Raw genomic sequence first — 14,912 nt, 5'->3', positions numbered from 1 at the left:
TTCGTTCATTTTGATACAGCCCGTCTTCTTATCTGATTATCAGCTGTTGTCAAACACACCGTGGGTCTGAAAAGACTATGCTTTTCCTCAATAGCATGCTTCCAATTCCTACTAGATGGAAAGCCGAAAAGACTATGACATCCTGGCATTTAAAGTATACTCAGTTCTCAAAATGTCACATGTTATAAAATGTATATTTTCGCATACCCAATCAGCCTACTATTTAGAATTCAACTACGGGTATTGGGACACGGCCAGTGTCTCAATGATGCTCTCTGTAGAGCTGTGGATATGGACTGGATGTTCATTTAAAATAATGTAGTAGGTTGTAATCTAACATTGATCCATCCATCTATGCATATATCCATCTTTCCATCTATCATCAATCCATCCATCCAACCATCTAACATTGATTGTGAGCACAATCGCCTCCACAACATTGACTTAGGAGTTTCTGTAGCAGTTCTATAAGCTATAACAGGTTATAAAGGTGCTGTGAAGGTTTTAACATACACACTACCTCACTGCCAGATAGAACAGCCTGGCTGGGCCTCCATGTATGTTATAACATATAGACTGGCTGGGCCTCCATGTGTGTTATAACTTATAGACTGGCTGGGCCTCCATGTGTGTTATAACATATAGACTGGCTAGGTCTCCATGTGTGTTATAACATATAGACTGGCTGGTCCTCCATGTGTGTTATAACATATAGACTGGCTGGGCCTCCATGTGTGTTATAACATATAGACTGGCTGGGTCTCCATGTATGTTATAACATATAGACTGGCTGGGCCTCCATGTGTGTTATAACATATAGACTGGCTGGGCCTCCATGTGTGTTATAACATATAGACTGGCTGGGCCTCCATGTGTGTTATAACATATAGACTGGCTGGGCCTCCATGTGTGTTAGAACATATAGACTGGCTGGGCCTCCATGTGTGTTATAACATATAGACTGGCTGGGCCTCCATGTGTGTTATAACATATAGACTGGCTGGGCCTCCATGTGTGTTATAACATATAGACTGGCTGGGCCTCCATGTGTGTTATAACATATAGACTGGCTGGGTCTCCATGTGTGTTATAACATATAGACTGGCTGGGTCTCCATGTATGTTATAACATATAGACTGGCTGGGTCTCCATGTATGTTATAACATATAGACTGACTGGTCCTCCATGTCTGTTATAACATATAGACTGGCTGGGCCTCCATGTGTGTTATAACATATAGACTGGCTGGGCCTCCATGTGTGTTATAACATATAGACTGGCTGGTCCTCCATGTGTGTTATAACATATAGACTGGCTGGGCCTCCATGTGTGTTATAACATATAGACTGGCTGGGTCTCCATGTGTGTTAGAACATATAGACTGGCTGGGCCTCCATGTGTGTTATAACATATAGACTGGCTGGGCCTCCATGTGTGTTATAACATATAGACTGGCTGGGCCTCCATATGTGTTATAACATATAGACTGGCTGGGCCTCCATGTGTGTTATAACATATAGACTGGCTGGGCCTCCATGTGTGTTATAACATATAGACTGGCTATGCCTCCATGTGTGTTATAACATATAGACTGGCTGGGCCTCCATGTGTGTTATAACAGATAGAACAGACTGGCTGGGCCTCCATGTGTTATAACAGATAGAACAGACTGGCTGGGCCTCCATGTGTTATAACAGATAGAACAGACTGGCTGGGCCTCCATGTGTTATAACAGATAGAACAGACTGGCTGGGCCTCCATGTGTTATAACAGATAGAACAGACTGGCTGGGCCTCCATGTGTTATAACAGATAGAACAGACTGGCTGGGCCTCCATGTGTGTTATAACAGATAGAACAGACTGGCTGGGCCTCTGTGTGTGTTATAACAGATAGAACAGACTGGCTGGGCCTCCATGTGTTATAACAGATAGAACAGACTGGCTGGGCCTCTGTGTGTGTTATAACAGATAGAACAGACTGGCTGGGCCTCCATGTGTTATAACAGATAGAACAGACTGGCTGGGCCTCTGTGTGTGTTATAACAGATAGAACAGACTGGCTGGGCCTCCATGTGTTATAACAGATAGAACAGACTGGCTTGGCAAATGAGCTGACGACAACTTTTTTGTTACCTTTTATATTAAATTCTCCAATTCACAGAGCGTTCCTGATAATCCCCTCATAAGAGGATGAGAGACAGACAGAGAGAAATAGAGGGAGAGAGAGAGGAGAGAGTAAAATGTTACGTAATCTCAGACGCCCTAGTGATCACTTGTCCATATATAATGATATTTCCGAGGTCCCTCCCTCCTCTTGCTGTCCCTCCCTCCTCTTGCTGTCCCTCCCTCCTCTTGCTGTCCCTCCCTCCTCTTGCTGTCCCTCCCTCCTCTTGCTGTCCCTCCCTCCTCTTGCTGTCCCTCCATCTTCTTGCTGTCCCTCCATCCTCTTGCTGTCCTTTCCTCCTCTTGCTGTCTCTCCTTGTCTTGCTGTCCCTCCCTCCTCTTGCAGTCCCTCCATCCTCTTGCTGTCCCTCCATCCTCTTGCTGTCTCTCCTCCTCTTGCTGTCCCTCCCTCCTCTTGCTGTCCCTCCCTCCTCTTGCTGTCCCTCCCTCCTCTTGCTGTCCCTCCCAAACTCTTGCTGTCCCTCCCTCCTCTTGCTGTCCCTCCCTCTCATCCTGTCTTTGTGTCATTCTTTCTCCTCCCTCCACTTGTCTCTATTGTCATTATATCCACTGTTGTCATAGTGTCTGCTGTACAGTCTAATGTTGTGACATACAGCATACATAAATCACTGGAGTCTGGACTGAGGATACTATGTCATTGTGCTAGGTGGGTGTGAGATTGTGAAAGAGCTGCTGCAACAACACCCATCCAAAACCATTCACTAAACGAAATGGGGAAAAATGTGCTGATTCATTTTAATATTGATAAATAATCAAACTGTTGAGGTGTTCAGCTTTGGTATTTGTTAATGAAAAACAAAGTTAAAGCTGGAATCCTTCATTGAAACAACAGCCAGCGGGCAACCCGCCTGTGTTTTGGTAAAACAAACTGAGGGATGGGCCTGGAGACATGTAACCACTCTAAAATTCAAAACAAGAGGTGTGTACAGTAAATTCAAGGACAGACCATCCATGATATGAAAAGTATAGTTTGAACCATGTTATGAAGCTATACAGAGTTTGTTTACATTTTCTTTGTTTACAAACATTGGAGTAAAACAAGCTTATATTTGGGGTTCTGATGGGGCACAACAGTTAAACTAAGCTCATGAGGCATTTAAAAGTTAGATTCTTCAAGAATCAATGTGTATAAATCATTCATTAATAAGCCCAAAAATTGATGTAGCACCTAAGGATTCCAGCTTTAAAGTTCAATGAAATGAATAAACTGGTTGAATGGAAGAGATGACTTGTTGGATGTCGTTGTTGAAGTGACGGTTGGGGGCTTCAGAACAGTGCCCTTGTCTACTATCCATACCTCCCAAATGACACACTATTCCCTACATAGTGCACTACTTTTGACCAGAGCCCTGTAGGGAATAGGATGCCATTCGGAACTCAGCCAGAGCAGTTGCAGGTCAGTGGGTGGAAACCTTCTTTCGGTTAAGTCCAGTGGTTTATTTGAAACCTAGTGAAAGCTGAAGGTGGACATATTGAACATTGGGCGCCGTCTGATGAGATTGATTAAAATCCTCTTCAAATCTCCCTCTTGATGCTCTAAATGATTGCTGCTATTGCCATTTGAATTAAGATAAAAGTGATGGCTTCCCTCATCCCCCCTCCCCCTCTCTTTCTCGTTCTCACCCTCCCCTCCTCTCCAGTGAACAGATTGTGTCTCTATGGGACTATGTTACCTAGGGAGTCATACTCCCCCCTCCTGTCACACGATCTCCGTCATAAACAGACACACAAACACAAACACGCACCCACGCGCACGCGCACACACACACACACACACACACACACACACACACACACACACACACACACACACACACACACACACACACGCAAACCTACAGCCTGCAGTTGTACAGGACTGCTCTTGAAGAGATATGAGTTATTACTACTCACACTGCAGACTGCATTTCAATTCACAGAACACAGAAAGACAGCATCCATGTGACATACTGTAAAACCAGGAAGTCACTACCAATACATATTAAAAAGCCCCCAACTATTTTTTTATTATATGTTATTACACAAATATATATATTTTGTTTTTTTATTTGCTGTTTACTATGTTTATTTATTTTACTAGGCAAGTCAGTTAAGAACAAATTCTTATTTTCAATGACGGCCTAGGAACAGTTAACTGCCTTGTTCAGGGGCAGAACGACAGATTTTTACCTTGTCAGCTTGGGGATTCGATCTTGTTACCTTTTGGTTACAAGTCCAACGCTCTAACCACTAGGCTACCTGCCGCCCATGTATGTACTGTATGTACTGTTTTTTAATATTTGTAGTGTTTTTATATTTATGAAAGGTGCTTTACAGATCAAATGTAGAACTATAGAAGTACTGTCTTGACATTGCAATAAAGCATCGCTAGTGTAGAAAGTTGCCATTTCCCTCCCCATACCTGTGGTAGCATTTCCTTCTAAACCTGTTCCTGTTTGACATCCATAACAGGAGAGGTGGGGAGGGCTCACTGTGTATTTTAACCATGAATTCCATCAATATGAGGGTTTAAAATGACTTGAATTCCATCAATAAGAGGGTTTAAAATGACATGAATTCCATCAATAAGAGGGTTTAAAATGACATGAATTCCATCAATATGAGGGTTTAAAATGACATGAATTCCATCAATATGAGGGTTTAAAATGACATGAATTCCATCAATATGAGGGTTTAAAATGACATGAATTCCATCAATATGAGGGTTTAAAATGACATGAATTCCATCAACATGAGGGTTTAAAATGACAGTGCCGCTGGCACTACGTATCTTAACCATGAAATCCATCAATTTCACAATGATACCACTTTATGTCTCTGCCAAAATGTCACCCTGCATGTCGGGGTCTGTTACAGGCTGTACTAATTGGGTGTACGACCCCGCCCCCCCCCCCCCCCCCCAGCAGCCTAACTTGAGAGACCTCCGCTGTGATAGCCAATAGGTTGAGAACGCTCCGCTGTGATAGTCAATAGGTTGAGAACACTCCGCTGTGATAGTCAATAGGTTGAGAACGCTCCGCTGTGATAGCCAATAGGTTGAGAACGCTCCGCTGTGATAGCCAATAGGTTGAGAACGCTCCGCTGTGATAGCCAATAGGTTGAGAACGCTCCGCTGTGATAGCCAATAGGTTGAGAACGCTCCGCTGTGATAGCCAATAGGTTGAGAGAGCTCCGCTGTGATAGCCAATAGGTTGAGAACGCTCCGCTGTGATAGCCAATAGGTTGAGAACGCTCCGCTGTGATAGCCAATAGGTTGAGAGAGCTCCGCTGTGATAGTCAATAGGTTGATAACGCTCCGCTGTGATAGCCAATAGGTTGAGAACGCTCCGCTGTGATAGCCAATAGATTGAGAATGCTCCGCTGTGATAGTCAATAGGTTGAGAACGCTCCGCTGTGATAGCCAATAGGTTGAGAGAGCTCCGCTGTGATAGCCAATAGGTTGAGAACGCTCCGCTGTGATAGCCAATAGGTTGAGATAGCTCTGCTGTGATGACCAGTAGCCAATAAGCTAGATTCCAAATAAATGCACATTGATTGTATACTGTACGTGAAAGCTATAGGACACATCTACTGTTTGCTCATTTAGTAGAGCATGGTCCTCTGTAGATCAGTTAGTAGAGCATGGTCCTCTGTAGATCAATTAGTAGAGCATGGTCCTTTGTAGATCAGTTGGTAGAGCATGGTCCTCTGTAGATCAGTTAGTAGAGCATGGTCCTCTGTAGACCAGTTGGTAGAGCATGGTCCTCTGTAGATCAGTTAGTAGAGCATGGTCCTCTGTAGATCAGTTAGTAGAGCATGGTCCTCTGTAGATCAGTTGGTAGAGCATGGTCCTCTGTAGACCAGTTGGTAGAGCATGGTCCTCTGTAGATCAGTTAGTAGAGCATGGTCCTCTGTAGATCAGTTAGTAGAGCATGGTCCTCTGTAGATCAGTTGGTAGAGCATGGTCCTCTGTAGACCAGTTGGTAGAGCATGGTCCTCTGTAGATCAGTTAGTAGAGCATGGTCCTCTGTAGACCAGTTGGTAGAGCATGGTCCTCTGTAGATCAGTTGGTAGAGCATGGTCCTCTGTAGATCAGTTGGTAGAGCATGGTCCTCTGTAGACCAGTTGGTAGAGCATGGTCCTCTGTAGATCAGTTGGTAGAGCATGGTCCTCTGTAGATCAGTTGGTAGAGCATGGTCCTCTGTAGACCAGTTGGTAGAGTATGGTCCTCTGTAGATCAGTTAGTAGAGCATGGTCCTTTGTAGATCAGTTAGTAGAGCATGGTCCTCTGTAGCTCAGTTAGTAGAGCATGGTCCTCTGTAGATCAGTTAGTAGAGCATGGTCCTCTGTAGATCAGTTAGTAGAGCATGGTCCTCTGTAGATCAGTTAGTAGAGCATGGTCCTCTGTAGATCAGTTAGTAGAGCATGGTCCTCTGTAGATCAGTTAGTAGAGCATGGACCTCTGTAGATCAGTTAGTAGAGCATGGTCCTCTATAGATCAGTTAGTAGAGCATGGTCCTCTGTAGATCAGTTAGTAGAGCATGGTCCTTTGTAGATCAGTTAGTAGAGCATGGTCCTCTGTAGATCAATTAGTAGAGCATGGTCCTTTGTAGATCAGTTAGTAGAGCATGGTCCTTTGTAGATCAGTTAGTAGAGCATGGTCCTCTGTAGCTCAGTTAGTAGAGCATGGTCCTCTGTAGATCAGTTAGCATGGTGGTTGCAACACCAGGATTATGGGTTTGATTCCCAGGACCACCCATACATAAAATATATACACACATGACTGTAAGTTGCTTTGGATAAAAGCCTCTGCTAAATATTATTATTTATTGATGGATGACAAGGGAATGACTGCAGGGAAGGGGTGAAGGTAGAGAAGAGAAGAGAGGACAGGAGAGGAGAAGGTGTTGGGGCTGCTCTGTACCTTAGAGAGGAGAGGAGAAGGTGTTGGGGCTGCTCTGTACCTTACACTACTATAGTATTTGCCTACCTAGTTTAATATAGAAACAAGAGACGCATTCTGATGGAGAAATACTCTAAATAATAGATGAACTACTGGCAGCATTCACAGGGAGGGGTCACGGTTCTGTCTGTGAGGTAGACCACTCACACAGTGTACACGCTCACATACGCACACGCACATACACATACTTCCCATTGTTTGAATATACAGTACCAGTCAAAAGTTTGGACAAACTTACTCAGGGTTTTTCTTAACTATTTTCTACATTGTAGAATAATAGTGAATACATCAAAACAAAAACACATATGGAATCATGTAATAACCAGAAAAGTGTTAAACATATCAAAATACATTTTATATTTGAGATTCTTCAAAGTAACCACCCTTTGAATTGATGACAGCTTTGCACACTCTTGGCATTCTCTCAACCAGCTTCACCTGGAATGCTTTTACAAAAGTCTTGAAGGAGTTCCCACATACGCTGAGCACTTGTTTGCTGCTTTTCCTTCACTGGGGCGGCAGGTAGCCTAGTGGTTAAAGCGTTGGGCCAGTAACCGAAAGGTTGCTAGATTGAATCCCTGAGCTGACAAGGTAAAAATCTGTCATTCTGCCCCTGAACAAGGCAGTTAACCCACTGATCCTAGGCCGTCATTGTAAATAAGAATTTGTTCTTATCTGACTTGCCAAGATAAAATAAAAATAAAAATCTCTGCAGTCCAACTCATCCCAAACCATCTCAATTGGGTTGAGGTCAAGTGATTGTGGAGGTCAGGTCATCTGATGTAGCACTCCATCACTCTCCTTCTTGGTCAAATCGGCCTTACACAGCCTGGAGGTGTGTTGGGTCATTGTTCTGTTGAAAAACAAATGATAGTTCCACTAAGTGCAAACCTGTCACGAATCCCACCGAAGGTGGCTCCCCTGCCTGCTCGGGCGGCGCTCGGCGGTCGTCGTCACCGACCTACTAGCCGCAGCTGATCCCTTTTTCCTTTTTCATTTGGTATGTCTTATTGTTTGCACCTGTTCCTCATTTGGGTCTTTTGATTTTGGTTATTTAAGCCTGGTTAGCCCGCCCAGGTTTGTGTGGGATTATTTAGCGTCAGGTTGTGTTTTTTGTAGTTGGATGTGCTGGTGATTTACTGCTGTTATATTGTATGCAGGCTGTGCACCTGTTCTGGGCACTTTGCATTTTTTCCATGCCGGTTGTGTTGGCGTCGATCGTGTTGTGTTTTATTTAAATAAACACAAAGTTCCTTACCTCTGCTCTCTGCGCCTGACTCCTACCACCACTCCTAGCAACCACTGACAAAACCAGATGGGATGGCGTATCGCTGTGGTATCCATGCTGGTTAAGTGTGCCTTGAATTCTAAATAAATCACCAACAGTGTCACCAGCAAAACACCCCCACACCATCACACCTCCTCCTCCATGCTTCATGGTGGGAACCACACATGTGGAGATCATCCGTTCACCTACTCTGCGTCTCACAAAGACATGGCGGTTGGAACCAAAAATCTCAAATTTGGACTCATCAGACCAAAGGACAGATTTCCACTGGACTAATATCCATTACTCGTGTTTCTTGAACCAAGCAAGTCGCTTCTTATTATTGGTGTCCTTTAGTCGTGGTTTCCTTGCACCAATTCGACCATGAAGGCCTGATTCACGCAGTCTCCTCTGAACAGTTGATGTTGAGATGTGTCTGCTACTTGAACTCTGTGAAGAATTTATTTGGGCTGCAATCTGATGTGCAGTTAAGTCTAATTAATTTATCCTCTGCAGCAGAGGTAACTATGGGTCTTCCATTCCTGTGGCAGTCCTCATGAGAAACAGTTTCATCATAGCGCTTGATGGTTTTTGCGACTGCACTTCTTGAAATGTTCCGTATTGACTGACCTTCATGTCTTAAGGTAATGATGGACTGTCGTTTCTCTTTGCTTATTCAAGCTGTTCTTGCCATAATATGGACTTGGTCTTTTATCAAATAGGGATTGTATAACTGTATAACACCCCTACCTTTTCAAAACACAACTGATTGGCTCAAACACATTAAGAAGGAAAGAAATGCCACAAATGAACTTTTAACAAGGCACACCTGTTAATTAAAATGCATTCCAGGTGACTACCTCATGAAGCTGGTTGAGAGAATGCCAAGAGTGTGCAAAGATGTCATACAGGCAAAGGGTGGTACTTTGAAGAATCACAAATATAAAATATATTTTAATTTGTTTAACACTTTTTTGGTTACTACATGATTCCATATGTGTTATTTCATCGTTTTTATGTCTTCACTATTATTCTACAAGAAAAACCCAAGAATAAGTAGCTGTGTCCAAAACTTTTGACTGATACTGTAGGCCTACCATATATGTGAATACACCAATAATTTACAAAGTATGGATTAGTTCAACCCTTTGATTCGGATACACTACAGTCATATAGCTAGTTCCTCTGAGGGTGCGCCCTCAGTCTGATACACTACAGTCATATAGCTAGTTCCTCTGGGCCCTCAGTCTGATACACTACAGTCATATAGCTAGTTCCTCTGGGCCCTCAGTCTGATACACTACAGTCATATAGCTAGTTCCTCTGAGCCCTCAGTCTGATACACTACAGTCATATAGCTAGTTCCTCTGGGCCCTCAGTCTGATACACTACAGTCATATAGCTAGTTCCTCTGGGCCCTCAGTCTGATACACTACAGTCATATAGCTAGTTCCTCTGGGCCCTCAGTCTGATACACTACAGTCATATAGCTAGTTCCTCTGGGCCCTCAGTCTGATACACTACAGTCATATAGCTAGTTCCTCTGAGCCCTCAATCTGATACACTACAGTCATATAGCTAGTTCCTCTGGGCCCTCAGTCTGATACACTACAGTCATATAGCTAGTTCCTCTGGGCCCTCAGTCTGATACACTACAGTCATATAGCTAGTTCCTCTGAGCCCTCAGTCTGATACACTACAGTCATATAGCTAGTTCCTCTGGGCCCTCAGTCTGATACACTACAGTCATATAGCTAGTTCCTCTGGGCCCTCAGTCTGATACACTACAGTCATATAGCTAGTTCCTCTGGGCCCTCAGTCTGATACACTACAGTCATATAGCTAGTTCCTCTGAGCCCTCAGTCTGATACACTACAGTCATATAGCTAGTTCCTCTGGGCCCTCAGTCTGATACACTACAGTCATATAGCTAGTTCCTCTGGGCCCTCAGTCTGATACACTACAGTCATATAGCTAGTTCCTCTGGGCCCTCAGTCTGATACACTACAGTCATATAGCTAGTTCCTCTGGGCCCTCAGTCTGATACACTACAGTCATATAGCTAGTTCCTCTGAGCCCTCAATCTGATACACTACAGTCATATAGCTAGTTCCTCTGGGCCCTCAGTCTGATACACTACAGTCATATAGCTAGTTCCTCTGGGCCCTCAGTCTGATACACTACAGTCATATAGCTAGTTCCTCTGGGCCCTCAGTCTGATACACTACAGTCATATAGCTAGTTCCTCTGAGCCCTCAGTCTGATACACTACAGTCATATAGCTAGTTCCTCTGAGCCCTCAGTCTGATACACTACAGTCATATAGCTAGTTCCTCTGGGCCCTCAGTCTGATACACTACAGTCATATAGCTAGTTCCTCTGGGCCCTCAGTCTGATACACTACAGTCATATAGCTAGTTCCTCTGGGCCCTCAGTCTGATACACTACAGTCATATAGCTAGTTCCTCTGGGCCCTCAGTCTGATACACTACAGTCATATTAGTAGTTCCTCTGAGGGTGAGCCCTCACAGTCCTGCAAGAAGTGTAGTGTGAAGGTGATTGTCCCCTGTTAGCCTACTATGTAACGCGCTTTCAGTACCTCCTTTAGCCTACTACCTCAGTTGGTAGAAAGCATTGGGTAGAAAGGCCCTATATAAATAAATCAAATCCAATCAAATCACATACAGTATTTCAAAGCAACTAGCATTGGACACCAGCACGCACGTGCCTCACTAGAGCCAGGGGAAAAAAGCGATTTGACTCGCGTGCCCTTACACTCTTAATCCGGGGCCCCGGATGAGATGATGGAGTAGGCTGGTCTGTGAATGACGATGGGGGTGAGGGAAGGGGGGCGAGAGGAAGTGACAGTGGGCTGGGCTTGGAGTGGGACTGTGGGAGGGGTAGAGTTAGGGGATTTGCGTGGACCGACAGCTGGGCCGAGAAACGGGCTATTTCAGGATGGGGATTTATATGTTTGGTTGCTACCTCAAATCCCGGGAGAGCTCGCGTTTGCTGCCCTATCAGTGACTATAATCTCTCATTTTTTGTCACCTACACAGACGATCAATTGATCACTTTTTAATATTCTATTTTAAACTGTTTATGGTAATTTATTATGTAGATTTTCTACTGGTTTAAATGAACATGAAATTGGGTTTTCTCACAGGGTTTTCCTTCCGTAACGCTGCATGTGTTTAGGCCATGCTGCTGTAAATATATATAAAACATGTAAACGATATTAATAATGGGCTAATAATAATAAATTAAATTAAATGTGAGATTTCTGAAATCTTCAAAACGTTTGGAGTTATGCTTCGATTCAAGGTTTCGACAGGAGGCGGCAGGATCTTTAAAATGTGATTTTTGTTCGACACCTATTTTATAGCCTTTAGTTCAGCAGTGACTCCTGCCTCAGTGTCCAGTCGACCTACGGAGAATCCGTCTGACGAAATAACCTGTAGGCCTAGTCGACCCACCGTAGTTCGTCTGGCTGGAGCTGGAGCACCGCGCTACATTTAATTATCGAATAAATGCAATCAATCAATTAATACACCTGGCAAAAGTAATTTGAAAGACCTCTATTGATTTGACAATATTTCCATTTCCAATATTTTAATCACAGCCTAAATATCCACATGAGTTAATTCCAAGATAAAATGATGGACATTTAGTCTAATGTGATGAAATGTTCATTTTGAAAGATGATTTTGTGCAAACATATCTATAATTCTGGTCATCATAACAATGACTGGGGCTTTTTATTTTATTGTAGGCCTATTTGTACGCCATATAGGCCCTAAGGCTTTTTTATGAATACATTTCAAAGTTACTAAATAAAAATTTATTGGAAACATTATTAATTAAACCAGTGGATGCGTGTGACCACTGCATTTGCATAGCGAAAGATAGGCCTATAATCCGCACCTGTAGTTGCAGGGGAAGTTTAAAATCCCGTCCCAACTATGTACATGTTCAGAGCCATTGCATCGAACCGTCAGGTTGAATGTAAACTACTTGATTGAACACGCGACAATTAGGATGGCGATGGGTATTGTATGTCTGTCTTTCTGAGTGTCCTGTCTGTCTGTCTGTCTGTCTGTCTGTCTGTCTGTCTGTCTGTCTGTCGATGTTTCGGTCTGTCATCGGCACCGGGGACCATCCATGTTACATGAGGCTAATCTGATTCTCTCTATTCCTTTCCATCTGGACAACCTTCTCAATCGGACAGTGCGCGTCAATTACGCACGAAAACATTATGTAATCACACCTCTCCGAGAAACACAGGTCCCAGATACCGCACGCACTCTCTGCTGAAACCAAGAGTTGCACATCTCACCTGAACGCCAAGACCGAAACAATCTAGGTAGTTTACAATCCAAGGGTTGGGGGCAATTCGAATTTAAAGCAGATAATTTAGGAAGTGAATTTTAAAAAATTGTACTTCTGAAATAAATAGCTATTTTCTAGTTTATCATTGAAAATGTATGCCCTTTTCAAATAATTGAATTGGAATTTCAGTTTAATTCCTGAATTGACTGCATTCAGTTCGAATTGACCCCAACCCTGCTACAATCAATTTACATCAATACATTTCGATTGGAGTATTGCACAATGTTATACAGCCTATCCGAATCGAATTTCATAACATACACGCTCTCGATTTGTTTTAGTTTTTGTAGTTTTATTGTGATAATGTCCACCCCATCTATGGGTGCACACCAGATGTTGCTATTTTGCTGTGCCCCTGAGCGCATACTGTCCAAACGAGTACAGGTGCGCCTAGCATACAGTGCGCGTCACTGAGATCCAGGTATCGACCGTGCGCTATATTGTCTGAAAGTGGCACTTCTTTTTAGTCACTTTCACGAACAGTTGCCCTTTTGGGCTTTGAATATCACCAATAAAGGTTATAGGGTGGTAAGAATTGGGAATGGGTAGCAGATGGTGATCAATTACCGCAGCCTATAGAAAAAGCTATTTTCAAGAAACGGTTTACATAAAAATAAGGCAAGCCATTAGCAATTGTTATGAAGTTAAGGAGGTACCTGTGTATCTTTCCCAGATTCTTGGCTGCAACTGCCTTAAACCTGTCTGGTCGGATCTCCATCCTCGCGACTCCCCGATCCAGCCGGTGTGCTATCCCGCGCGCACTCCAGCTCTAAGCGCAGTCCCTCTCTTTCTTTCTTTCTTTCTCTCTCTCTCTCTCTCTCTCTCTCTCTCTCTCTCTTACACACTCTATCAGTCCATCCCTACCACTTCTTGCGCTCCGATACACAACAGAAACTGCTTGTTATAAAATGTATCTTTCTAAATACAATAGCCTACATTTAGATGTAGCCTAGTCTAGCCTATAGGCAGGCCTATCTTTATTATTGCGCCCATTCGGAAGTGACTTTTCTTTCACAGGATAGCATAGCCTACACTACCCTCTCCAAACAACATTGTTAGAGCTCTCATCCACCAAATGTAGGCCTATGTATAATTTGGAGTAGCCTAGGCCTAGTCTCTGTAAATATTAAAACCAAGGCTGCCATTTTAAATGATTTTAATCAATGGACATGATAAAAGTAATAAACATAGTTTTGTCGTCATGTGATGAAAAAAACACGATACTAAAATGTTTCTGTCATCCACTTATTTTTGACACGGACTGCCTCGTGACCAGTCTCTCCACTCAGTGTGTGCATGCTGCCATCTAGCGGCCACTTACTTTCACATTAGATGGCGACAGTGTTTAAAAGTATCCGCCCCCTTTTAAAAAAAAAATTCGCCTAAAATGACATACCCAAATCTAACTGCCTGAAGCTCAGGACCTGAAGCAAGAATATGCATATTCTTGATACCATTTTAAAAGAAACACTTTGAAGTTTGTGGAAATGTAGAATGAATGTAGGAGAATATAACATATTAGATCTGGTAAAAGATAATACAATGAAAATACAACCTTTTTTTGTACCATCATCTTTGAAATGGAAGAGAAAGGCCATAATGTATTATTCCAGCTCAGGCGCAATTTAGATTTTGGCCATTAGATGGTATCAGTGTATGTGCAAAGTTTAGACTGATCCAAAGAACCATTGCATTTCTGTTCAAAATGTTGTATCAAGACTGCCCAAATGTGCCTAATTGGTTTATTAATAACTTTTCAAGTTCATAACTGTCCACTCTCAAACAATAGCATGGTATTCTTTCACTGTAATAGCTACTGTAAATGGGACAGTACAGCTAAGCTTTCTGCCAATATCAAATATGTCTATGTCCTGGGAAATGTTCTTGTTACTTACAACATCATGCTAATCACATTACCGCACATTAGCTCAACCGCCCTGAGGGTGGGACACCAATCTGTAGAGATTTAAGACGCAATTATCTCTCCTTCCTCCCAAAGTTTGCACTTGTTAACTTCCCCTTCACTGATTTGAAGGAAAACACTGGTAAAATACATTTGGTGTAAATTCACTCTAGCCTACATGCCTCCACCAATCCAATGCTTTTAGATTTGTGGGAAGTAGCCTAGT

The 14,912-nt window shown here is 43.0% G+C and overlaps 1 protein-coding gene across 1 annotated transcript in view; it reads right to left on the bottom strand.

Annotated features, from left to right (window-relative positions):
• LOC106606332 (vesicular glutamate transporter 1) overlaps positions 1-13,932 on the bottom strand; it is a 46,843-nt gene extending 32,911 nt beyond the window's left edge. The window contains exon 1 of the mRNA XM_045719788.1: positions 13,440-13,932. Within this exon, the coding sequence (XP_045575744.1) occupies positions 13,440-13,501 (62 nt within the window). The 5' untranslated portion in view covers positions 13,502-13,932. The remainder of the gene's footprint in view (positions 1-13,439) is intronic.
• Between the last annotated feature and the right edge of the window lie 980 nt (positions 13,933-14,912).

The sequence above is a fragment of the Salmo salar genome, chromosome ssa06 (assembly GCF_905237065.1).
Source record: "Salmo salar chromosome ssa06, Ssal_v3.1, whole genome shotgun sequence".
In the NCBI taxonomy this organism is placed as follows: Eukaryota; Metazoa; Chordata; class Actinopteri; order Salmoniformes; family Salmonidae; genus Salmo; species Salmo salar.
The sequence above is the reverse complement of the archived record's forward strand: the minus strand, read 5'-3'. Positions and strand labels throughout refer to the sequence as shown.